This window comes from Rhipicephalus microplus, chromosome X (assembly GCF_043290135.1).
Source record: "Rhipicephalus microplus isolate Deutch F79 chromosome X, USDA_Rmic, whole genome shotgun sequence".
In the NCBI taxonomy this organism is placed as follows: Eukaryota; Metazoa; Arthropoda; class Arachnida; order Ixodida; family Ixodidae; genus Rhipicephalus; species Rhipicephalus microplus.
The window spans coordinates 205,754,526-205,781,465 of NC_134710.1; the positions used below are offsets into that span (position 1 = coordinate 205,754,526).

At 45.8% G+C, this 26,940-nt stretch overlaps 1 protein-coding gene across 1 annotated transcript in view; it reads right to left on the reverse strand.

Moving 5' to 3' along the window:
• Positions 1-7,319: 7,319 nt before the first annotated feature.
• Tim23 (translocase of inner mitochondrial membrane 23) overlaps positions 7,320-26,940 on the reverse strand; it is a 60,927-nt gene continuing 41,306 nt past the window's right edge. Inside the window, exons 7-8 of the mRNA XM_037435706.2 lie at positions 14,334-14,489; positions 7,320-7,597 (exon numbers count right to left, since the gene is read on the reverse strand). Coding sequence (XP_037291603.1) covers positions 14,374-14,489 — 116 coding nt within the window. The 3' untranslated portion in view covers positions 7,320-7,597; positions 14,334-14,373. The remainder of the gene's footprint in view (positions 7,598-14,333; positions 14,490-26,940) is intronic.

A 26,940-nucleotide genomic window follows, 5' to 3' on the forward strand; every position in this document is an offset into this window, starting at 1 on the left:
AACAATGCAAGCAAGCTATGCAGCTGCGTTGTCTCTGGAAAAGTTGAAAAGTTGTGAAAATTTCTGACTTTGGTCAAGAACACTGCATTGCTTCCCTGCAAAGCACATTAACATACACTAGTGGTGAATGCTTTTTAACAAGGAAATGCGGTTCTTTTCCTACTGACTGGAGTCGTTTTACCGTGCTGCGTATAATATTTCACTTTTTCGAAGTATCGTCGCAACCTAACTGCCACCATAATTAAGAAATTAAAATTTTCTTTAGAAAATTGGTTCCAAAAATGAATAGTGTAGTAAAGTGACCAACCATTACTTTTTATAGTGTAATCGTAGATGGTCTAGCGTACTGTCTGGGATATTTGGCGTGGAACGACCCTCATTTTCTCCAAAACCCGAACACTCTCTCGTAGGACGTACCAAGCAAGATTTAAACGTAAAAGTGATCTGCATTTACCGCATAACAGATTACCGCGCGTACCGGCCGACAGAGAAAGAGCAACGTCGGAGTGATGGGGATGCGCGGAGACCGCGACGGGCGGGAGAGGTCACGAGCCGTCAACTCAGCGCGCCCGGTTATACATGCCCTTTCTGAGCGCGGCGAGTTCGGTGAACCTACCCCCTGTCTCCGGGTCGACGGGACTCGCCGCGACGACTCTCCGCCCCGACGCGTCCGCTTATACATGGGGAGGGCGAGTCCAGAAAACCTGTTTATTTCGACTCAACGCGCCCTCGTCGGGTCAATGTAAACGGGCCTATTAAGGGGAGTATGCAGTGCCCATGGAGTCTTCTGTGAAAAGGTCTTTAAGTAGAGCGTTAATCCAGTTTGCTGCAGCTGGAGTACAATAATGGGCCTGTATGCACACCAGCTGTAGCGGCGTTCAGAAAATACATGCGCCACGCGGGAGCCGGCGCGTTCATCACACTTCTACATTCTAGCCACTGTAAAGTGGATAAGAGGGGAAGAAAACATCGCCCGCCGTTCACGCCAGGCAGTCGAAGCAGTCGCAAACGTCTTTTTGGAGCCACTGGCCACTTCTGTGTGCGTGCACAGGATTGCGGCAGCAAAATGAAAAGACACTCTGCAACAACGAAGCAAAGGAGTCTTGCGTCTTACTTCAAGAAAATTCGAACCGATGAAGCGGACGGAGAAGAACCGCCTCCTTCGAAGGATAAAACTTCGCCCTCCTCAGCACTGGTGGAAAGCCAAGCGCGTCCGAACTTCTGTAGCGACTCAGGAGAACGCACCGGTTTATATGAATCACCTGAGAACTAACACCAGCAGGACACCCATGCGCCGCCGGGAAATGATGGTGGCCGCAGTGCAACTCCAAATGATCTTTGTTCTACAGTCAACGCTGGGCAAAGTGACGCCTTTACCACTGGGCAATGCCCAAGGAAGGTGAGTGGCATGGCACCTACACATTCTGGTTCGCCTCCCCTCTGAGCGACAAGTGCGAATATTTTCGACTTGGGACTGTCTGTCTCAAAAAGCAATAATGTAAATGATCCAGAGACGATGGAGAAGCTGCTGCTCAATCCGTGGACCCCTCCGGCTAACTATGATTATCCAGCCACAGGGAAAAGGAATCTGAAGTTACAACCTCACTGGGTAGATCGTTACCCATGGCTTGTTTATTCAGAGAAGCTTCAATGAGCATTATGCAAATATTGCGTAGTCTTCGCAAGCGACTGGGCAGGAAAAGGGGAGCACCAGCGCTTGGGCTGTTTTGTAACTAAGGAGTTCACCAATTTCAAGAAAGCCATGGACGCCTTTAAGAGCCACGCATCCAGCAGTTATCACGCCATGTCAACAACGCTATCGGAGAACTTTTTAGCAGTCCGGTCCCGCTCACAGCATGACATCTTAACACAACTTGACCACGGCCTTAAAAAGCAGGCGGAAGAAAACCACAAGAACTTGCTGCCAATAATAGAAACAATCCTTTTCTGTGGCAGGCAAGAAGTACCGCTTTGCGGCACAGACGACTCTGGTCCGATAAATATGTCTGAAGTGCTGCCATTCAAAAATGATGGAAATTTCCGCGCACTGCTTAGTATGAGAGCAAAATGTGGAGATGCCGCCTTGAGAGCTCACATGGAAACATCTCCGGCGAATGCGCTGTACACGAGCCCAAAAATTCAAAATGAGTTGATCACCCTCTGTGGTAAAATCATACAAAGAAAGATAGTGGAAAACGTCAACTCAGGTTCGTGTTTTTCAGTTCTAGCTGACGAGGCCACTGATATATCTCGCACCGCCCACATTTCCCTAAGTGTAAGGTACGTTGGACACGACACGTCGGGAGTGCCCATTCTTAAAGAAGATTTTGTAGATTTCGTTCCCGTGTACGATCTCACTGGCAAGGCGCTGGCGAGCACAATCCTGAAGAGCCTTAGAGGTCATGGCTTTGACCTGAACCTACTTTGCGGGCAAGGATATGACGGCGCGGCATCAATGAGCGGCCACCTTAAGGCCGCGTTCACACTGAGCATTCCGGCCGCCGAAAGTGCTCCGAATCCGGTTCGGCGGCGGCGAGATCCGCCGAAAGAGCCCTCTCCGCGCCGATCGCTCTCGGACCGATTTTTGCGGCGTCTGCCGCCGAATCGGTCACCGCGGACCAATAGGAGCGCTAGTCAAGGAATTTGGCGGCCAAGCCCTACTCACTTGTTATGCCGCAGTGCACGAAACTGAATGTTGAAACCAACGGGAGTTTAACCTACTTTGTGCCTACTTCGCCTCCGTATTTCGTGAAAGAAGTGATCGAGCTTGCTGTCGGCGTGACCGAGCTTGTTGCGGTCTTGCAGAGCGAAATAAACCCACCAACGCCGCTGGCGTCGGTGGTTTTTCTGGTCTTCGTGCATTACAAGACAGCCATTTGCCAGCAAAGTAAGCAGTACTGTCTTTTCTTGCTTCTTGCGTACGAGAATCGTCGAAGTATACACCACCGGATAGCGTAGTAGCGTTTACAAGCCGTGACAACAACCGGGTGACAGCGCATCCATCCCGCGTTCACCCCGTTGTAGATGGCATATTCGGCGCCGCGGGGCGCGTCCAGTGCGAACGACGCTGCGTTTCGGCGGCAGGGGAATTTTGGTCGCTGTAGAAAGCGGATAATTCAGTGTGAACTAGGCATAACGGTGTTCAAGCCTTCATTCGTCAAACAGCGCCCAAAGCGTTGTACGTGCATTGTAGCGCCCGCTCGTTGAACCTTGCTCTGCTTCACGCATGCAAACTCCCCAGCATCCGCAACTGTTTGGGAACTGTATCCTCAACATGTACGTTTGTGAGAGCTTCGCCACAGAGGACGAACCTACTGCGAGACAAAGTAGAAGATTTAACACAAGAAAAAAGAAAATCAGTTCTCTCCTTTTGCCAAACAAGGTGGGTAGAGAGTCACGATGCACTTCAGCGTTTCCTTGAACTGTACGTGCCTATTGTACAATTCCTCGAATATTTGGAAGAAGAGGCCGCGTCATCTGATACTTCATCAAAGGCTTCTCAACTGCTCAATGCCATTACGAAGCCCGAGTTTGTCGTTTCGCTTCAGATCTGTAGCGACCTCTTCTCTTTGACACTGCCACTTTGCAAGTTTCTTCAAAAAATTGACTGTGACTTGGCTCAAGCGTGCGATCACGTAAAGAATGTTTAGACGTTCTTTCCACAAAGAGGGCTAGTGCGGAAACGGAATTTAATAAGATTTTTCTGAAGTCGCTCTCTTTGCTGAAGATCACAAATGTTGAGATGGCCCTACCACGCATCACTGGAAGGCAGATGCAAAGAAGCAACTTACCTTCTGCTACTCCCGAAGAGTACTACCGGAGGAATGTGTATTTGCCTTTGCTGGCTGACTTCGAAGATCAATTAAGAGATCGGTTCAATGCCCATAAGAAGGTCGTGGTTGGCCTTAACATGCTGCTGCCGAAATTCTACGCATCGGCTAGCCTTTCTGATATTGATGATGCAGTGCAGTTTTACCTTGGCGACATTCCTTCGGCTAATGTCATCGAAGCAGAGTTCACACTGTGGGTGAACAAATGCTGCCAGATCGAAGAAAAGAATCGCCCAGCTTGTGCTTTACAGGCCTTAGAGATGTGCTACCGCGACTTTTTTCCGAACATCCACAGCCTACTTTCTATCCTGGCGACTTTACCCGTGTCGACGTCGACCCCGGAACGGACTTTTTCCACACTGAGAAGGCTGAAGAGCTACCTTCGAAATCATATGAACAACGACTGATTGACCGGACTAGGACTGCTCAGCATCCATCGAGAACTTCAAGTGACCCCAGTACAAGTCCTCACGGAATTTCGCAAGTTGCCGAGCAGGAAAAACTTCCTCGTTTAAACTTCCCTCTATGTTTCAAGAGTCGATTAAAAGCTAAACCTAGCTAGCCCAAGCTTCAACCCTTCTATCCTTTCGCAATTACGAGGGAACTATCCAGCAAGCAGAATGTGCGAACGGTAACAAGAAGATCGGAATGTCGGGCGACTTGTTTGTTTGCTTCCATACATGCTGTCACGGACTGCCATTTTTGCGACCCGGCGTAACGGCAAATTAACGGGCGCCGCACTCCCCCGCTGACCGGTGGAACCGTTCGCCCATGAAAAGACTGGCCTTTAGTGCAGGGAAGTACTGAATGGGGTGTTGTTCTTCAAACGTTAGTCGCCGATGTTTGATCCTTTGTACCTACGGCGGCGTCGGCAGGGTCGTCAAAGGCCGCGATGCACCCCGAACTAGCTGTAGACTGCAAGACGCACCGGCTGAAACCAAGGAAACTGACCATTCCCACGGGCAAACCTGCTTGTGGACAAGCCGTATGAGAGAACCCCAACAGGTTGTCACTCTCGCTCAGTTGAGGACCCTCTCCTAATTAAAAAGAAACGTGGTCAATATATTTTTAGGGTGGAGTTCCTAACAATGAAACGTGCATGATTGGACCCATGTAGAGGTCTCTTTTTCCCTCAGGACGAGAATCAGGGGACACGGAGGTCGATTTAAGAGCAGGATTTCGCCTTGCTAAGCAGTCTAGTTGCTGACCAACATGGTGTAGAAGGAGATCAAGAAGTATCCCTTAAGTGGTTGTGGCTCCGTGTCGGCTGGCCACCTAAACTTAGCCATTCGTCTAGTTGTGACGCGAAATTAACGTCTGTAACGTAGGCATCGGTACTTGAATCTCGAGTAAGCTCAGCCTGTCCGAGATCGGCTTCAAGCACTAGCCTCCCGGAAACACCAGCGCTGCAACACCGCCGACATCGCAGTTGTGCCAGAACTCTCTCCGACTTCTCGCATCCGATCGTCGTGGACTCAACGCTGCCGGTCATCACAGGTATCCCTTCACCTGTTTATACCTTCGGACTTTCTCATCTGTAGTTTTATTGTTGGTTAGTTTTGTGTAGTTTGTAATACTTCTCTCTTGTAAGCTGATTTATTGATTTTGTATGTATTTTGTTATTTGGTATTAAGTGTTGTACTAGATTCTTCTGCAATATTTCTAGATTCCTCTGCAGTGCTGCAATATCACTAGAGTTTTGTTTTTCCCCACATATGTCTCTGATCTTTTCACTGTCTCTGCTTACTTACAGAACGACCTAATCTGCTGCCATTCCCGTCGCCGACTTCGCGCTGGCGACGCTAGAGTGGCAGCTTGTAACACATACATACCGTTTTTGTACCGCGGTTACATTGTGTTACTTCATCAGGAGCCGTTGGTCGCGGTGTCCCCGGCTTTGGTGGTGCTATTGTCCAAACTTATTTCTTGCTTTAACCAGAATTTGAGGTTGACATACCAATTTCTTTATTTGGGTACAAATAATTGAAAAGTACCATCGAATTATTACAAGTAAGCGATGTACTTGTTTTATTCACGAAAATAAGCCAGTATAAATCTTAAAAAATGGCAGCCGTTCTACACGCAAACCCCCCCCCCCCGAAAAAAAATTCCTGGGTACAGCCCTGGTTGACGACAAAGAAGAAAGAAGAGCAGGTAGCATCTTAACTGCAGAATAGATACAGCAGAAGCACCAGCCATAGCCCTAGCAGTTTCAACCTGTGCCGAGACAGCAACAATACTAACAGATTCCAAAGCAGCTTGTTGATATTTTCAGAAAAGGGGAATTTCCAGAAGAACCTACAAAAAACATACATTGTTCGGACTCCTGGTCACGAGGAAATGAGGCAACCAATGCTTTCACCTGAGCTCATGTTCATCAGGACTTCCCACAGGATGTAGCGAGGCGGAAAATGCACTCAAAAAGTAAAGTGAAAGTAAAAATGTTAAGTAATGCAGCACTACCGACTAGACAGAAGTTATCTGCCTGCTCACTCCAGCCCGACAAGGGAAGAGACAGAAATTTTCAAATCAACACTAATGTTCACGGTACACTACACTGCATCTCGCCTGACTTCATACTGGTACATCTTCAAGTACTACTGTAATGTCCCGGACACCTTATGCCATATGGTATGGGAATGCACACAAAACTTTACCACCACTACACTAGCAGAAGAACAGTGGGAGTTATCGGATTAAGACAATAAGAATAGGGAAAACCTGGTTCAACGAGCACGACAGACTGAGAAGGCCCGTGCCTACATGGAATAAAAAGGCTGCCCGCTCACCTTGGGCGCACAGTGGGCTTGCTAACAATATTTAAGTTTATTCTGCCTTTTTTCCTATGACTCGGCAAGCTATGTGCAAGCATTGCTTGACGTAGCTTGCCGATATTCACGTCAGACAGTACAGTGCACTTTTGTTTCAATAATACTGACGTCAGGCTTTTTCCATTATGTCAAACTATAGGTTATCTTGATGCCAGCATAGTCAACGTTACCGGAAGGTGCATCGTGAAGTACCAGCGTAGTCAACGTACTGGGAGGCCCATGATGTGCATGTAACTACTACACTTACAAAAATATGTCAATCCATTTCATAACGCTTGGCTCAAAGCAAAAAAAGAAAGCAGCAAGAACAATTACTCCTTAACTACTCAGCCTAAAATCAATTCTCGCAAGGCATGAGATCCGCCTTTTTTTCCTTTGCTTTTTTTTTCTTTTTATCTTTCATGACACCGTGCATACGTACCATGCTCTCAAGCAGGGTAATTTGTGCGAAGTGATCAAATGTGTGCCTTAAATAGAAAGGTAGACACTCTTCATCCCCATTCTTGGTAGAAGCAATCATCATATGTTTCAATTTTCAATTTGTTTGAATTCACAGCACTCCAACTGACCTGAAAGTCATGGTATCGAATTGCAGCTGCAGCAGCCACATTTCAATGGAGACAAAATGCTAGAGGTGGAACCACTTAACACAGCAAGACATATTTCATCCTTTTATTAGTTTTTCAATGTCAGAACAGTGCTTGGTTGAACGACTGTCGTTGCATTTCCACCTTAAAGCCTATGGGCCTAAACAAATGAATTAAGTCGGAAAACATCTTCACTGCAGGAGAAAGAGGCAATTGGGAAGGTGTTGCTATGTACAACTATGCCCCTTGTTTATTCATGCTTTAGTATCAGCGTCCACAACTAAGAGACCAGCCACACTTTTTTTGCTGACAGAACAGTCCAATGCAGGCTGGTAGCACACCTGAAATGCTGAAAAAAGAAAAAAAAAAGCAATATAAAGATGACTAAACATTGCTAATATGTTAATGCAGACTATCGGGATAAATAGGTTCGAACTCAGAGTAGAAGCAAAATTAAAAGACTGAGTGAAGCTTTGGTTTGTCAAGCAAAGCATGGGAATTTCCAGCATTAGTGCTAAACAACCCTCCACAAAAACTGATGGTAAGTGGTCGGGTGAACAATATATAAGTTTATGCATAATATACTCATGTATAAGCCACCCCCATGAATAGGCTGCACCCCCAATATTCAGACGCAAAAATCTGAAAAAAAAAAAATAGAATTTACCAAAACTATGGTCTTCGAAAATACACCCAGCGACAAGCGTGCCACTGCGCACCAATCAGGGGGCCATCTGATATGTTGTTGGGGAGTGTGTAGACAGCTGATGATGTCTGTTGTGTTGCACGCACCTCGTCACTTCAAGATAGTAGGGGCTTTTAGCTCATACGTACACTTCTTTTTGTTACCCTGTTACTGGCTACCGGATCGAATCTGCGCATGTGCGGATCTTTACGAAACGTAAACCTTTATGTTTCCTGCCAGATGGGGTTTAAAAGTTAACAATTCCCGCCATATAGGCTTTACGTTTTTCATCATATCTCGTAAAACTGCCTTCGTTCGTAGAAACTTGTGGTATACGTATTACGAGGACTCGAGCGGTTGAGTTGAAATAACCTGAATTGCGAGGACCAATAGCCATTACATCATTTCAGCCGGATCACCAAACCTAGAATGGCCTAGGACATAGACGCTGTAAACGTGCAAACTCCCGACAAGCTGGATAGGTGGCGCCATCTGGGGGGGGGGGGGGGAGGCATAGTGAACCAGGTAATCACAAAATTGTTATTGGAGAAACATTGTGCATTGTACGCCTGATGCGAAAACCGTGCAGCAGCGTTAGTACAAATGAGTTACCCTTTCAATCATTTTCACCTCAAAAACATTACACGTTATCCAACGTGTCCATGACTGTAGTTGCCAGAAGTGTCACAAGATGTCGACACCATCGTTGCAGTAGCCTTGTATTTTTCACCCTTTTGCGCATACGAAAAATCTGTACACAATAAAATAACTTCTCGTGATTTTGGCACAACGGTGATTCAATCCTAAGTCAAATGCAGTTTATATGCAGTTAGCATCGCCATTTATGGTTTGCGAAAATGTAAAGGCATATGTGTTCACGTACGTACATAAACGTTTACGTATGAGGAGCTAGAACGTTGAAAGATGTGCATTCCTGTAAGACAGTATATGCAAACCGGTATCCAGTAAAACGTCAACTTAAAGAAGTATACGTACAAGCTAAAACTCCCTATTGTTCAAAAGGTTGATCACCTCTGGGAGTGCACCGATGAGTCGAGCTAATTCGATAGTGGTTAGACATTGAATAGGGAAATGAAAGATTCCTATTTGCAACCAGTTTTTTAGTTATACACCGCAGTAGTCACAATCGCGTGAAAACTTGTTAATGTGTAGCTATAGGCCCGGTTCGTATATAACCTGCACTCAAGCAAGATTAGATGAAAAAAAAAAGTAGGAAAAAGAGTATATACGATAAATTTTCACAAGAGAGCACTAGCGCATACACAAACAAGGTGTTTTGAAAACAGGATGGGACATTACTCTACTAGTCAAGACACATATAGTATTAGGTCCAATGATGAAAGTATACAGGAACAATAAAGTTTATTTTGTTAAGCTTATAATCCAACCTTCACATATTATACATCAACCATAAAACTAAAAAATGACCTCTAACAGCCACAGCCGCACTTATAGTTTCGTAAAAAGGCCCTGCAATACTTTATGAGCATGGTCAGAAAACGCTGCCAATCGATAGTAAAGGCTCCTGACAACACGCTAGCCGAATATTATAGCACAGCACCTGGCCTGGAATTCACAATAAATTATCAAACTCAGCTAAAAATTTCTTTCTCTTCTCTCGACAAATCACGCAATATGCCCAAAAATTACACGTAGTAAGCCCATCTATCAGCCATTGGCTGATTTGAACATGACGCGCTCACTCGTTACAGAGATCGGCACGGGAGGCCGCTACTCGTCCACATGTTCGCGCACGATCACACTGAAAAAGCAGCGCATTCAAAGAAAAGAAAAAGTGCTCAAGGTCACGAGGAGTGGATGACGTGTTTTGTTTGCCCCTCCCATTCCTCCCTGCTCAGCTTCCAGCGCTTTCGTCGGGACAAGAGAAAAAAGAATGCAATTGCAGCATGCAACAAACCTTTGTAACTCCACTCGCAATAGACAGATTCTTAAAATTATTGCAGCGTTGAGTTCATGTGAATTCTAGTGAATTCATTCCATGGTTACTTGAAAAGGTATTTCAGGGCCCCTTTAAGGGGACCCTGCAACACTCTTCCAAATAATGGTGTGATCGCTTCATTAAAGTGGTTTTACTGACTCATGCAACAAATGCCACAAAATTTTCGCAATCTACCAAGTACAAGTGGCATTGCAGCAATTTGCCACGCACTTGAAGAATTCCAAGTGCGAAGCACTACAGGTTCCCAGCCTGTCTATACATCTCATGTGGTGTGATCATGCTCACTCTAAAGTGCTCACTACATGCTGTAAAAATGTTAGAAATGCTCAAAACTAGGTTTAAATGAATGAACGGTATCTGAAAAAGTATATTTAACAAACATAACCAAGAAGTAATCGGATTAAAATATCTAAGAGCGTGTTTCCTACACATGAGGCTGGCTTCGACAAAGCACAAGAAACACCCCTTTCTTGATTGATTGATTTGTGGAGTTTAACCTCCCAAAACCACCATATGATTATGAGAGACGCCGTAGTAGAGGGCTCCAGAATTTTGACCACCTGGGGTTCTTCAACGTGCACCCAAATCTGAGCACATGGGCCTACAACATTTCCGCCTCCATTTGAAATGCAGCTGCCGCAGCTGGAATTTGATCCCGCGACCTGCGGGTCAGCAGCCAAGTACCTTAGCCACTAGACCACCATGGTGAGGCCCCCCACTTGTTTCTTACCAATGAGTGCACTGAAAGCTATGCAAGAATAAAGCCCCTGAATGAAATACGCAGAGATGGAGATGACAAGGGGGTGACAAGATGCAATCCTTCGTCAGCACTTTTTTTCCTTCTTCAAGTGCATAGCTTACTTTCAGTGTGATCACAAGAGTGTGTACAAGCACATGGCGGCATCCCATGGTGGCAACGTAGTATGAATCTCAGAATGCCTAAACCAGCCAACGGCCATGGACTTTGGGTATGTGGAGCAGTGATTTGAGTATAGTATGGCATCATCAGGGAAGTGGGAGCGATTTCTAGCTGACTAAGAATTTATGATAAATACAACCTCTCCCGTGCCCATCCGCTCCCTTCGAGTTCGTCGGTATAGACTTATACGAACCCCTTCCGCTTACCGCCGCCGGTCACCGCTAGATTGTTACTGCCATAGACCATCTTACTTTACGCTGAGACGGCAGCTCTTCCTTCTGGCACTGCCTCCGAAGTAGCCGACTTTGTCCTGCGTGCCGCTATCTTGCGCCACGGTGCCCCTCGTGTTCTCCTGAGTGACCTTGGCAAGACATTTCTTTCTCATGTGCTCGTTGAAGACCTACAGGCCTCTGACACCATCCAAAAGACCACCTCGGCATATTATCCGCAAACAAATGGTCTCACTGAGCGTTTTCATAGAACTTTGTTAGACATAATCTCTATTATGTCCAGCCCGATCACAAGAACTGGGACACAATACTACCTTTCGTCACGTTTGCCAATAACCCTGCCATTCAATGCACTACAAGTTACAACCCGTTTTTCCTTGTGTATGGCCATGCACTATCTTTTGTTCTAGACACCAGCTTCCTGACCACGCCCTCTGTCCCATCTGCGTCCCTTCTGGATGAGTTCGCTGCCCGTGTCAACCACTGCCGCACGATTGCACGTGCCAACACCTGTAACATTCATGCCCAGCGAAAAGTTCGTTGTGATGCGACACGTCGAATTGTGTCCTTCTACCCAGGCGACAAAGTGCTCCTATGGACAGCTGTTCGCACACACTGCCTCTGTGAAAAATTTGTTCACAGATAACTGGGTCCTTACACCGTGCTTGAACGAACATCGGTCGTGAATTATCCCATTGCTCCGGTTACTTCGGCTTCTGATCGCGTCGTCGCGGGACCGAGATCGTCTATGTGTCTCGTCTGAAGCCATATACCCGGCACTCGTAGCCTTACTAAATGGGCGTCTTGCTGACTGCTTTCGTGTAGGGGTGCAATGGTGTGAGCACTGACTGTGTAGTTCATCATCTTCACCTGCACATACAAATCATCGTGATTATCAATATCGTAGCCTCTCGTCACGTGTTCGGTTTTTGGATCACGCGTCTCTGTTGGAAATACAATGGTCGCTCCTTCGTACATGGCGTCGTCTCACACAATAGAGAACATCCTCCCTCGAAAACCCACTGAGCGCCTTAGTAAAAATAGCTTCCTCTATTTGCTTTCAGCTTCACTGATTCGGTACTGCACGCTTTGTTTCCTGCATGCGAGCACTGCAGAAGTTGACAGGAGGGCCTTTTTCAGAAACTGTTTGCATGTACTTACAGTAAATACGCTACCAATCGTTTACCTAATTTTGATTTGATACAATACACGTTTAAGGGGGGTAAATGCGATAACCCCCCCCCCCCCCCCAGCCCAAAAAATTGAATTTGCAATTCTGACGCCAAAAGATCCACTGTATCCTGAGGAAGTAACTTGCGGAAGCCCGACGTCAAGCGACCGCTTCAAGTGGTTCAAATGCTACGCCCTATGGCGTAAGCAGTACGCTCACATAAAACTTGGTTTTTCTCAAATTGCATTTTTTAATAAAATTTTCAAGCTCATTGTACCTTTTCTCAAAAAGGTGAATTGATTTCAATGAAACTTTGTATGCATGATAGTTACAACAAGTTAGAAACAATCTCAATTACAAAACGGCCATTTCATAAGTGAAGGTATAAAAAATTACACAACAATACACACCCCACATGGCTTTGTGCATGCAGTAATTTTATTTTTTTTTTTCAAAAAGTTCACGGAAAATGTAATACGTCTTTAGTTCAGATGTAACTTATGAGTATCTAGAATAACACGGCTGACTATCATTACATTGCTTTTGGTAGTTGCAGACAAATAGTACATAGAATAGGTGAACCCCCTTTAAAATTTGGGAGAGGGCCATAGGAAGGATAGGCAACCTAGGCATAAAAAAAAGGGTGTTACTTGATACACAGTGGCATTTTTTATGAGCACCTAAAATTTTATGGGAACACTTGCAGCCGTTTCCAACAGTACACTAAAACTACCATTTATCCTAACATACCCTCTTAAGCTCTTCTAAGGCAGCATTTCGATACAGTGCTATTATGCATACTTATATACCTACTGATCACGTCAATATAGATGGTTTAAAACTTCAATATTAAATATTAGGCATATTAAATATTAAGCATATTAAACAATATTTCAAACAGGAACCACTCTCTATGTGCATTTTCATTGCACGTTCGACCGCAGCTGCTAAAATCCTTGTCAGGCTGCTCTGTGTGTCCATCCGCTGGATCAGCTTCTTCCCTCTACACTTGGGTGAGTAAAATGTTTTTACCACACACTGCAGAACTGTGAGCCGAGTTCAAGATTATGCACGTTATGCAACGAGCAATCTCTTAGAAGCATGTATATTAGTAACTGAAATATATAATCTGTTTCTATCAGGGGAATCACACAGAGGGTTAAACTTTTTCAAACAAAACAACGAAGTGGGCCATTCTTTCTGACCCTTAGGGGGGCCCCTAAAACCGGAGAGCTCAGTTCATTTGAACCCTTTGAACCCTGGATAATCCGGCCCTGACCGCCACCATCGCCGCTTGAGAATTCATTCCTGGGCATGCCGAGTTCTAGTTATGCATGAAAAGCACTGAAAAGAAACAGTTCACACCTTTACAAACGTCTCGGGAGATGCGCCCAAAGAAATGATACCAGCTGACGCAGGGGCGGTGACAGATTCAGCCGGCAGTGCAAAACGAGACATGTTAGGGCATGCCGACTCGCTGCTGCTTCACTTTCTTTTACTTCCGGTGTTTGCAGTGATCGTGATTCAAACTAGGCTCTCGATGAACCCGTCTTTTTCAAGGCCCTGAGCTTTGACGTGCTGCGCGGGTAGTTCGCAATTATGCTGATGCGAGCCACCGCCGACACCTTGGTCGCCATGTTGAATGTACTGCTGGTTGTTCACTTCACGTGGTTTGAGTGCTAGTGCAGCCAGTGTTAGCCAAAGCTGTAGCAGAAAGACGATCGGTTTTCACGTGGCAGCAAAATAGACCTAGAACCGATTTTTTCACATCGGCCTCACGGCAGCAAAGCAGAGGAAATCGTAGTTAGTTTTGCCGCACTCGCTCTATTCGAGGCCAAGTGTGAACGGGTCTTCCTCCCACAGACTCGCCGCTTTGTGCCGCTGGCGTGCAGCTGTCCGCGGTTGCCTGGAAAACCGTTCGTAAAACACCGAATCACGGCATATTTTATATAATGTAGTCCATCCGAAGCAACCTTGAAATTTATATCCCTGCGGAATTCCCATCAACCGTAATCGTATCATCGACATTCTACTGTAACACCATATGACAGCTAAAGCACAGGAATACACGAAACATTTTAAGAAGTGGACATCCTTACGAGACACGCAGTCTTGCACACCTAGCAGGCTAGCCAGCAGTCAAGCTGGATTTGTGAGAAACATCTGCTTCATGCGGTCCTTGCTTGTCCATAGGCAACACAGCGCAGCCAGACCCAGGCCCACTCCTCCGCCCAACATGCATCTCCGCAGGCCACCTGCCAAAGGCAAATTATTCGTATGCTTGTTACAACACCACACATGCTAACAAATCTCCTCATAAGGCCAGATTACAAATTTTGATTACTCAGTGAAAGTGATAAGTGCCTGTTTCATAGAGATGAACCTGTTACACAGGTACCCTCTATCTCAATGCACATTTCCCTTGACAGGGAATGCATGTGGTCTTTGGTTCTGAATTTCATTAAATCTTGCAACTACCTTGATGTACTCTATTTTGCAGATACAATTGCCGCCAACCAATCTATGCACCTCACTCATCTGTTTGCAATGCCCAAACGTGGTTTAAAGGGTCACTAAAGTCAAATAACAATTTACGTCAGAGTGAAAGCTCAATGTATGACAACATCTAAAACGACAATGTTATCAACAACAGTGCCTTACTTACCGAGACATAAAGGTAAATGCACAAAAACACAAGCGCCACAGTAGGACATTTTCAAAATGATCCCTATGACATCAGACGGACCGCCTACAATTAATCACTAGTAACTGATTTAACTGCACTAAATAAAGAACCTTTTGTGTATTAATAGATGCAATAAAATGCCGCTTGTTCGTTTTTCTTTGATTCATGGAAAAAAGAACCGCCGGACATTAGTATGGGGAATGGCGCAAGTGGTTCGAAAATTCAATTTTCGCGTGGTTACACAGGATAGGCGGTGCCATATAGTGGGGCGCAGTTGAAACAAAAGCGTCTGAAATCTCAAAGCCAATGACGGAAAATTGATCAATGGCCGTTGTTGTTGCTGTAGTTCCCGCTGCTTTCGACCTGCTGCTATTAGCGTAGTAAAGCTGGGCAACATTGTGCATGGCAACAGTGACGTGAGACGGTCCGTTCGGTCCACTTCTTGAGGTGTGTAATTTGAAGTGCGCCAACCCGATTCGGAGCACTGAAATGCGACTTTATTTCAAAATAGGCCCTTCCTTGGCACAAAAGTAACACTACAAGGTTTCTGGGCCGCCATTTCAACAATAAATGTCGAATTAATAGTTGACTTTAGTGCCCCTTTAAGGCCCTTTACCAACACCAAATGGGGCATGTAAGGTCATCTCTCTTTTTTTTCTTTTTTTTTTTTTGTCAAGGCACTTCCTGTATCTTTCTTATTACACGAAGCATGGATTATACGTCCGTTTTGCATAGTCGCCTCAAACTCATATATATAAATGGGTCTCCACTGTCAAAGTTAAATCAGAATAGCAATAGCAGATATAGGATATGGTGCAATTTTTGAGCAGTAAATTGTTACTCATGGAGCACTAAAATCCGAATTTGGATCATGTTACGGGGGGAAAAACATTCATTTTTTATCACGAAAGACCAAATTTGGAGCATATGAAAAAGAAGTATGCACAAAAGAAAAATATGCACAAACCATTCAACATCCCATTAATCATGCAGAATAAATACGCAGTGCTATTCCAATAAAAGTAATATTGTGAACCATCCCATTCGGCAAACATTGATAACGTCCACATCTGCATTTGCCATGTCTGTCAAATCCTGTGACAGGCTCTGAGGATTAAAACATGGATCTGCCAAGATGACGATCATGGGAGAGGTGACGACCTTGATAGATTCGTAAAAGTGAGGAGTAGAAGCGGCGAAAAAAAAAAGCACAAAGATTTGTTTGACTTTTCGGGGCTACAAAAATATCATACAGTGTTTCAAATGGCTGCCAGAAACCTTTTTAGGTGCCAGCGATCATATTAGCCCTCAAAATTATGTGGTGAATACTTGCATGATTAATTGAACAAACTGTGCTCTGTCCTACTCCTTCCTAATCTTAAAATACTTTTCCGCAAGCCACTGCTGTATTGCGGCAAAGATGGATTAAGTCGTGTTTGCATGGATTAAAACAAGATCACGAAATTTTTGAGCCGCTACACAATCCCCCCCCCCCCCCCCTTTTTTTGCGATAGGGTTATGTTTAGCGTACAACTTCTTGGCTAACTTGGAAAGCGGGCTTGACTAGATAAAGTAACCACAGCATATGCCCGTTGGCCCGGCAACGGCACCTGCTATTTATCCCATGTGCCATTGCTATAGCAACTACGAAGCTGCCAGCAACGCCGGCGTTAGCCGCACGTTGAGTTTGTTCGGGTGCAGTAACAGCGGCATATGCTTTCAGCTTTATTTCCTAACATGCCATAGCGCATCTGCTAACTAGAAAACTCGTGTTTCCCACGACGTGTTGGTAACTACGGCAACATATTTTTGTCATGAAGTTGAGCTGTCCCGCCAAGTGATATCCGCTGCTGCTGTAAGCGGACCGACAGGTGCGCGGTTTTGTTACTTTATCTGGTCAATTGCGTTTCCCAAGTGTTCTGGCCTAATGAGTATATATCTTCTTGTTCCTTGGTTTAGGATTAAGGTGTGCCCACCTAGATTGATTGATGACGCAAACTACAGGTGGCCTACGTGGTGTCTCTCACTGAAATTGGCCCAACTGAGAAAATTTTGAGGCTGGTCCGGCAAGTTGGCACAGTGTGGTGCAATTTCGGCGAATTTCATGCTTTTGGTACAGCTCGGTGCCGAAATTCGGAATCGTATCAAATTGGTACAATTGGGACAGCTGTTGCACCCCTGTTAAATCCCAGTACAATGTAATCAATGGCGCATACAAATAATTCATTACTGTGACATTTCATTGCTGCAGAATCTCAGAAAAATTGAAAAATCCAATGATTTTGACTTAAACCCCTTATCCCCACAAGGACATCCGTTAATTATTAAAATCAAATCTTCCAATTTGGACATATTTGGTTCCATACTGAGCTAACTATAATAGTCCTCAAAGTGTGCTGATAATATTATCTGGGGTTTAATGTCCCTAAACCACAATATGATTATGAGATCCGCCATAGTTGAAGGCTCTGGAAATTTTGACCACCTGGTGTTCTTTAACGTGCACCTAAATTTAAGTACACAGGCCTCGAACATTTTCGCCGCCATCAAAAGTGTGGCGGCCTGAACATTTTCGCCTCCATTGAAAGTGCGGCCGTGATTCGATCTCGCGACCTGCGGGTCAGCAGCCGAGAGCTGGAATTCAATCCCGCAACTTACGAATTAGCAGTCAAGCCCCATAACCATTAGAATATCGCGGCGGGTCAAGGTGTGCTGAGCTCAAAGCTCCTCAAATTTGTGCTGCAGCAGTTTGCTATACTTGGGGACATTTTCTGTAGCAATAAAGGGAAAGCAATGGGGTGGAGCTAACAGCTTTGTGTTACTGTGCCAAAGTAGTCCCCAATAAACTTGTGACTGTTTCAGTTTCAGCGTGACAGATGCATGATTTCTGCAGTTCACTTTTTCGCAGGTGCTTCTTGATTAATGGCTTTGTACCACGATTACAGAGCGTACAGGCATATAGCATTTTTTTTACCCTACTCTTAATTTGTCTTGTCATTCTGTATCATTCAGAAATAATGTGAATTTTTTCAGCGCTCCAGTTTTTAGGGCACGCAGTGATATGTAAACTCATCTAGAGCTCAAAACAGACGTATGCAGCGTGCTTACAGAGCGCGGGCGAGTATACCGAAGAGCAGCTCACACATTCTGAGGCACGAAGTGAAATTCAGTTTGGATCGCATTGAGCTACGCCAGCATCAAAAGGCATCGGTGGCCCACTGCCCACATGCTTTGTGGCACAAAAAACGTATAGCAGCAACTGTGTGCCGCTGCAGAACTCACAAATCCTGTGCTCAATCCCACCCACTACCTGTTTCCGCTTCCTTCATTGAAAGGACACTAAAGGCAACTATTAAGTCGACGTTGATTGTTGAAATAGCTGTCTAGAAACCCCGTAGTGTAACTTTTGTGCCAAGGAAGGGCCTATTTTGAAATAAAATCACGTTTTAGTGGTCCGCATTGGGTTAGCGCGCTTAAAGTTACCCGCCTCAAGGAAGCGGACCGACCGGACCGACTCGCGTTATAGTGTACTAGAATATGGGGTAGTGTGTTCAGGCACCCTCTCTCGCCATGCATCGCGTGAAGCGGCACACATGGACAAAAAAACGGTTCTCAAAGCGGCGCTGCCGTAGCATGGGCTGGCAGGATTGTCAGCTCCGCGCCGCTCTACCTTCTTGGGTGCTGTTCAATGACCTGTTGCTTGTGTTCGCGCCCGCTTGACGAAAGTTTTTCTGGCAATGTATTTGCTGGACACGCAACAATGAGGCAATGCCAAGTTGGTGGCGGCAACGACACTGCTTTGCACCTAGATGCGAAAGAGGGTATACCATTAGAAAAAAAGTGAGCAGCCGTCGCTTTTCGCTGCACCTAAAGACGAAGAACGGAGAAAGGTTTGGGAACAGAATTTACATCGAAAGGATGGGATCTTGAATGAAAGCTGCTCTGTATGTGAGCTACATTTCGAGCCTTCATGTATTCTTGGAGACTACGTGCAAGTTATAAACGGCGAAGAAGTTCGCGTAACACGTAGGATCCAGAGCTAACGCCGGACGCCGTGCCGATGTTATTGCCCAACGCTCCAAGCTACTTATCGAAAAAAGCGCCACATCCAAGACCTCCGAGAAAGCAGAACTCGGCAGTCGAATCTACCATCTCCAAGAAAACTCCAGCACCCTGTGTTGATGGTGAGGCCACTGATTCAGGTTCATCGATGGACCTTCCTGCTGACTACGAACCCGAGGTGGCAAGCACTACAGGTACTGCAGCTTCGCTGGAATGCTTGCTCAAGCTTTGTTTACCTTCAATTTATATGAGCTCAATCGCACCGCATCTCTTGTCATAGATTTGATATGTGGGGTTTAACGTCCCAAAACCACCATATGATTATGAGAGACGCCGTTGTGGAGGGCTCCGGAAACTTCGACCACCTGGGTTTCTTTAACGTACACCCAAATCTGAGCACACGGGCCTACAACATTTCTGCCTCCATCAGAAATGCAGCTGCCAAAGCCGGGATTCGATCCCGCGACCTGTGAGTCAGCGGCGAGTACCTTAGCCACTAGACCACCGCGGCAGAGCTCGTGTCAAAGAGTGGGGTAATTTGCATGCTGTCACGACTTTATTTTTTCGTGAAGGTTATCAACCGATCTCGAGAGAGAAAACGAAAAAAAAAACTACACGCGAAAATCAGTTGGTGTTCATAAAGGTGCCACTGTGATAAAGTGATAGTGAACTAATAATTCCACAGAATGGTGACGAATTTGATCGGTGTTATTGCTCACTGCAGTATGCGCGCTCGTAAATAAAGGGTTTCTTTTTACAGTCCAACAGTGGTGCCAAGTGATGTTTCCTTTTGACTGTACAGTGCAATATCCCGGCCACAGCCACAGTATCTCGGTGGGCGTGTAATCGTTTAAGGACCAAAGATTGTCAAAATTATTCCCAAGTCTTCAACTATGACGTGCCTATCAATCAAATGTCATTTTGTCACCTTAGCCACATAATTACAATTGCATGATGCAACTATCGACAAGAATGGTGCCGCGCGCGTAACGAAGGAAGTAGAAGCTGTCGCAGTGAGCAGACTACAACTCGATATAGCAGTAACATAACAAAAAACTTTCGGGTTTATAGATGCTCCTTCGATACCTCAATCTTCCTAATTTTTTATTCGTTCACCGACCGAGCTTTAAAAACTGCTGGCAGTTTCCCCTGGGATGACTGCTTCGCCGTTGTTTGTTAACACCTGCATTCGGGCCGTGCGTTGCAGCTTTGACATTTTGTTTTGTTTTGAATGCAGTATGGACACACCCATGCAGAAAGCTTTTCATGGACGTGTCAGCAATTAATCACAAGACGCTTCAAGTGACGTATGCAAGCTGTGAGTTCTCGAAATGGCGAGCGAGCACCACGCCAAGCTCATGGTGTGAACGGACACAGAAGACACGGTCGGTACAAACCGAATAACATACATACATTTATTTAACTAATTTATAACGATGATATCGTCTGCCAAATTGACACATAACTCGTCATGTAATACGCCAGGACATCGTTACACAATAACACGACAAACACACAACACGACAAACACACTAACACTCCCAAGGCGGCGTCGGCAACGCTTGACTTGCCACACGGGCCCCCGGCGTAGCAGCCCGCGGTGCCACGCACCGAGTACCCATGCTAGAGACAACCGTTCGCGGCAACCGCCACGCGCAGAAGAGACCCGCTCAACTCTCGCCTGCCACCAAGGCTCACTTCCGCAAGGGGTCACTGCCGGCGCTACCTCATGATGATGACGATAGTGGTGCTCAACGCGAATACGCCACCTATCGCCTGGCGGTCGTCACCCGAAATGCGGCTTTGGGTCGAGACATTGCCATTCCGTTTTGCCGCACCAAATTCTTTTCAGCAGCCTTCTTACCGAAAACAGCCGCCGATTGGAACCACCTTCCCTCTTCCGTTGTATCAATAACAGACACTTTGTTATTCAAGACTGCAATTTCTCAGCAATGCTTGTAACTATACGCAGTTTCCATTATCTATCTTTGTCTTGTATGTGCTTGAATTCTTATACATTTTTAGTTGACTTATGTAGCCTTCCTGATTTGCGCATCTGATACTTGTTTCTTTATTTTCTCTTTTTTCTTGTGTGTTATATATTTTGTACCCACCCCCTCTGTAATGCCCTACGGGCACTGAGGGTATTCTAATAAATAAATAAATAAATACCAACTGTGTCGAATGGCCTCGTCAGTCTTATCCTGTCAGCTGGTAGTGGTGGAATTTCTTGTGCCATTGGTCTAGAATTGAATCTCCTACATGCGATGCGTTTCTTTATCACATATTTAACCATCTGTCGGGCACGCACAATCCAAAACTTCGTTCTTAGATGTGTCAATGTTGCCGCAACGCCACCGTGCATTGTTACTTGATGCGCGTTCAGAACTAGGAGTTCTGAAAAGTGACTTTCTCGTGGTAAAATAATGGAATGCTTCTCATCAAAGCTCAAATCACTCCACTGAAGCCTCCCTTTTACTCTTAGGACACCTTGATCATCTTCGAAGATGTTCGTGCCGTACAGATTCATGTTGTCATATACAGTAAAAGCTCGTTAATTCGACACCCATTAATTCGGAAATTCGGATAATTCAGACAGCTCTATTGGTCCCGGCCAAAGTGCATGTTAATCTATGGGACCAAACCTTCGTTATTTCGTCAGAATTCAGCTCCGCACCGCTTAATTCGGACAAATGCTGACGGCTGCTGCTACACAAAAGTGTAGTAAAGCAGCGCTGGCACCACTGGAGTGAAACCGAAACCTGAGTGGCATCGCCATCATCATCAACTAGTGGGGGCCATCACAGCGTCACTGAACGTTGGCGTCTTCTTTCTTCTCCACACAGCGCCTCCGACGCCATTTTCCCTTGTGTTGTCGTGTCGGAACCATCTCTTCTTGCGGAGTTCTCTTTTTCTTCCATTGTGACCGTATTTGCATGCCACCACCATCGTGCGCTACAGAGATGGCAACGCCGAAAAAGCGGCAGAACTACGACGCGAAGAACTTGGCGACTAAAGTGGAAGTTTTGGAAGCACTGAAGAACGGCGAATCGCGACAGCAGGTTATAGAGGTTTTTAGTTTGACGTTTTTGTGGTCCGCCCCGCTCCGGGAGCACCCGCGAGGCCGCAGCGGAGTGACGGCTGATTTTCCTCTTTTAGTTATCCGTTGCCGGCAGCGAAGCGGACCTTTCGCAGTTGCAGCGCCCTCTGGTCGTTTTCATCGTCGGTAAACAAAATAAAACATTTTTTTCATGTATCCAAAGCAAAACAATAATGTATAAATTATCTTTTCATGAAGTATTTAGAAATCCACTTTCAATGTATTAACCGTCTATTTCTTTGACAAAGAAGCAAGCTCTGACTTTATAGTAGCCGCTCAAAAACCAGCAAGGTTCCGTTCCAGATCCATTGCAAGCATTCACTGTGTGTTGTTTGCGCTTTTGACGCGTGTGTGGTGGCGGCGTTTTTATTTTTCACCGTTGAAACTGTGTTTTCGCGGCTTGCGCTGGGCAGGTGACGGCGAAGCTGCAGCACTCGCGGAAAGCGTGCCATCTCCGGAGGCAGCCATCTTGAAATGAGCAAAGTTGCTGCACGCACGCACGAGAGAGGGCGCGCGCGTTGTCCCCCTTCTGCTTGCAAAAACGGCAGCGACGCACTACGCTCGGCTTAGGCTGCTCTAAGCGGACCGTATTCCCCACTCCGGTAACCCGCTTAAGGCCTTAGCGGAGGGCACATGCGCACTAGCGTTCCTGCTCCGCTTAGCTGCTAAGCGGAGCGTAAAAACGTCAAACTAAAAACCTCTTATGACCAAGTACAATGTGAAGCGGAGCACGTTGCGAAGGTACGCGAAAAATGAACAACAGATTCGACAAGCCTTCGAAAGCGAGAAGTTTCATGCCTCTAGAAAGCGGTTGCGAACCGCAGCTCATCCCCAGCTCGAAGAAGCTTTGCTCCGGTGGATTACTGACTGTCGCAACGCGCATCTGCCTTTGAGCGGACCTCTCATCATGGCGCAAGGTGAGAAGTACGCTGCAATGATGAACATTGAATCGTTCAAAGCGTCAGAAGGGTGGGTTGCGAGGTTTCGAGAGAGACACGAACTTGTCTTCAGGAGTGTGTGCGGCGAAAAGGCCAGTGTTGACGAAAGCGTGACCACCGAGTGGAGAAATGTGAAGCTGCTGGAGCACATCGCCGCATATGAACCACGTGACGTGTTCAATGCAGATGAAACTGCTCTATTTTTCAGAGCTCTGCCCGACAAGACGGTGACTTTCAAAGGGGACGCGTGCATTGGTGGCAAGAAGTGCAAGCAAAGGATAACTGTGCTTCTTGCCGCCAATATGACTGGCACGGAGCGCTTGCCACTACTTGTCGTCGGGAAGGCGCTTAAGCCACGTTGTTTTAAGAACGTCAAAAGCCTTCCTGTCGAGTACACAGCGAACAGGAAGGCATGGATGGCATCGGACATTTTTCGCGGCTGGCTGCAGCAGTTGGACCGGCACTTCACGTCGAAGGACCGCAAGATAATTATGGTTGTTGACAACTGCAGTGCCCATAACTGCACAGTCGAACTGAAGAGCATCAAAGTAGTTTTTTTGCCGCCCAACACTACGTCTGCTCTTCAGCCGATGGAACAGGGTATCATTCACTACGTGAAGTTGAAGTACCGCAAGCACGTGCTAGAGCGAATGATCCTATGCTCAGAAGCTGGAAAGTTGTATCAAGTGGACTTACTCGGCGCAGTGCACACTATCGCCCACGTGTGGAAAAACACTCCGCCGCAAGTCATCACCAACTGTTTCCGGCACAGCAGTTTTCTGAAGCCCGAGCATGCAGCAGTAGCTGACGATGGCATTGAGGAGGTGTCAGCCGAGTCCACCGACGATGACTGCCCGACTTTCGATGCTGTCTTTCCCTCAGATGTGACCTGTCAGGACTACATCGCGATTGATCATGGTGTCGCCACGAGTGGTCTCCTGACCGATCAAGAGATTATTAATGATGTCACGGGCGCCCATGAAGACCATGATTCCGACGAAGAATCATGCGAGGAGATACAGCCGCGACCTCATCACACCTCACGGGAAGTCTCGGAGGCGCTGTTAATATTAGAGGACGCTTGCCTGAACACTCCTGACAGCTTGCGTGCTGTTGGCCATTTGGAACAGTTAAGAAAAATTGTGATGTCAGCCGGAATCTGCGCGAAAACGCAGACGACAAATACAAAATACTTCAAAAAATAAAGGTATGCTTATGCAGCTTGATTTTAAATGTTGTTTTTCCTGTTCGTTCGTTAATTCTGAATTCGGTTAATTTGGAGAGTTTTTCCGGTCCCGTGAAATCCGAATTAACGAGCTTTTACTGTATTCGTGTCCCTGCATTTTGCAGCGTTTTCTGCTCCTGCTTTATCAGCACAAACTCTGCCTTGTCCAATTCTTCTCCTGTCAGCGAACATGTTTTCCTTTCTTTTTTTTCGGTTTCCTATATAATGCATCACCCACGCGGTAACTCGTAACGCTTTCTTGTATGATCCAAACCTGCTCACATCAATTATCTTTTCTTCACTCGTGGTGGTAGTTAAGCTTGCCACGGCCTTTTCGTCTTTGTTGTCATTACTGTCCGATTCTTGCGTGATGTCATAATCAGGCCTTTCGTTTTCATTGTTGATCCACGTGGGGCCTTTCCACCATAATTCACTGTCCAGCAAACGTTTCATCTTCATCCCCCTTGTCATCAAATCCGCAGGATTTTCATCACTTGTAACATAACCCCAACAGATCTTTCGCCTTGTTAGACTTTATCCAGCATAATACAATTTGAGAGTCAGTCCAGAATTTCACATTCCTTAGTTTCCCGATGAAATTCTCAGTTATATGACTGGCCAATCTGACTGATATTGTGGCCACCAACAACTCCAATCTTGCTAGTGTAATGTTTTTGATTGGAGCGACTCTACCTTTGCAATGATTAAATTGGCTTCATTGCTTCCATCGGAGTATTCTGTTAGAATGTATGCTGCTGCTCCATTCGCCATTGGACCCGCATCGGAGAACACGTGTAGAGTCGATACTTTCACTTCAGCTTGCCTGTTGTCATAGCATCTGTTAACAATAAAGTCATCTAAGTGCTGAAGCTCCTCCGACCAGTCCTTTTAAGCTGATCTATGCTGGCTTGGTAACGGGTCATCCCATTTCAGTTTATCCATCCAAATTTTTTGCAGCAATATTTTTGCTCTAACTGAAAATGGTGTCAAAAAACCCAAAGGGTCATATAGCTTTGCCGTGTCCTGCAAAACCTGTCTTTTTGAGAGTTGTCTCATGTCCTTGTCATTTCGCCATGTAGTGTCGGGAAAGCTCAACACGTCGTCTACGAAATTCCATTTCAGTCCCAAAATCTTGATTTGTCCCTCTTTTCTTATCCCTCGATCCAGATCCTCTCCTTCCTCATCAAAGAGTTTTCTTATCTCGGCGTCATTTGAAATCCATTTTCTTAAATTCATTCCCGCATAGCGAAAAATATCTCGTGCTTCTTTGTATATCTTTGTCGATGTCGAGTATTCGTCGGCTCCTAGTAAAACGTCATCGACGTAGATTCCTTTCTGGAGTTGCGCCACAACTGCAGGATATTTTTCTTCGAATTTATCCAAATGTCGATGAATCGTGGCCGCTAGAAGGAAGCTACTTGCTGTAGTTCCGAAAGTAACCCTTGTCATCCTCCACGTTTTTATCTTCGGGGTTGGCATATCTTCGCTGGGTATTCTTTCCCACCACATAAACCTCAGTGCGTCTCGGTCATTTTTATGTATCTTGATCTGCAAGAATGCTTTTTCCACGTCGGCTGACATAGCGATCTTGTGATGTCAAAAGTTCATCAGCAAGCTTGTGTTGTCGGGGTTTAGGTTTGGCCCCTTTTCCGAGTTGTCATTCAAGGATTCACCTGGATTCTGGCTTCACGATGCGTCAAAGACGATCTGTATTTTGGTCGTTATTCGGTCCTTCTTAATTACTGCTTGATGCGGCATGTAGTATACAAATTCGTTCTGTATATCGGATCCAGCATCTTCTTCTACGTTTTCTGCTATTTCTTGCTCGAAGTACTCTCGAATAGCTTTGTCGTAGGCTAGGAGCTCATCTTTATCCTTGCATAATTTCTTGTCCTTGCATAATTTCTTGGTCACCTGGATAAGCCTTTTCTCTGCAATGGTGTTGTTGTTGTCTTATGTCACGTTTTCCTTCCATGGTAGCCGCACTTGGTATCTTCCTGCCTTGAACTCCATTGTTTGTCGGACGTACTCTAGCACATGTTCATCACTCATCTTTGTTGCTGGTTTCTCCTTGATGCCCATGTTTTCCAAGTCCCAGAATCTCTGCAGTTCGTCCACAGTCGTGTCCGACTTGGTACTGACCTTGAGTACCATAACCATCGATGATTTCATCGGCACACAATGAAGTCCTACAGGACCTTGGACCGTCCATCCCAATATTGTTTCTATTGCCATTACTTTTGGATGAATCTCGCAAATGCGACCAGTGACTACAGTCCAGTAATAATCTGCTCTAATTAATATAGAAATTTCCATACTTTTTCTTTCTTTGTCCGTCTTCTCGTTGTCATCAGCCAAACAAATTCCCATCGATCTTGCTCTTTCGTGTATTGTCAACGGTGGCGATGGTAGCACGTCACAAGATATAACTTCTATCTCCAGTGCCTCAATCGTGACTGGCTCCGAGATGGGATCCTTCCTCACGCTTACCTCGACGACTTTCATGTCTAGTTCCATCTCTCCTCCTCCAAATGATCCTACAGTAATCCCTTCGGATCTTTTTACCTTGCACGCTAGTTTTGTTGACAATCTTTTGAGGATGCATGTCCTTTGGCTCCCGTTGTCCAGCAGAATCCGTGCGTAGCACCCGCTGTCTTCTCCCTCCGTCCACGAAAAGGCTGTGTGCAGTATTATG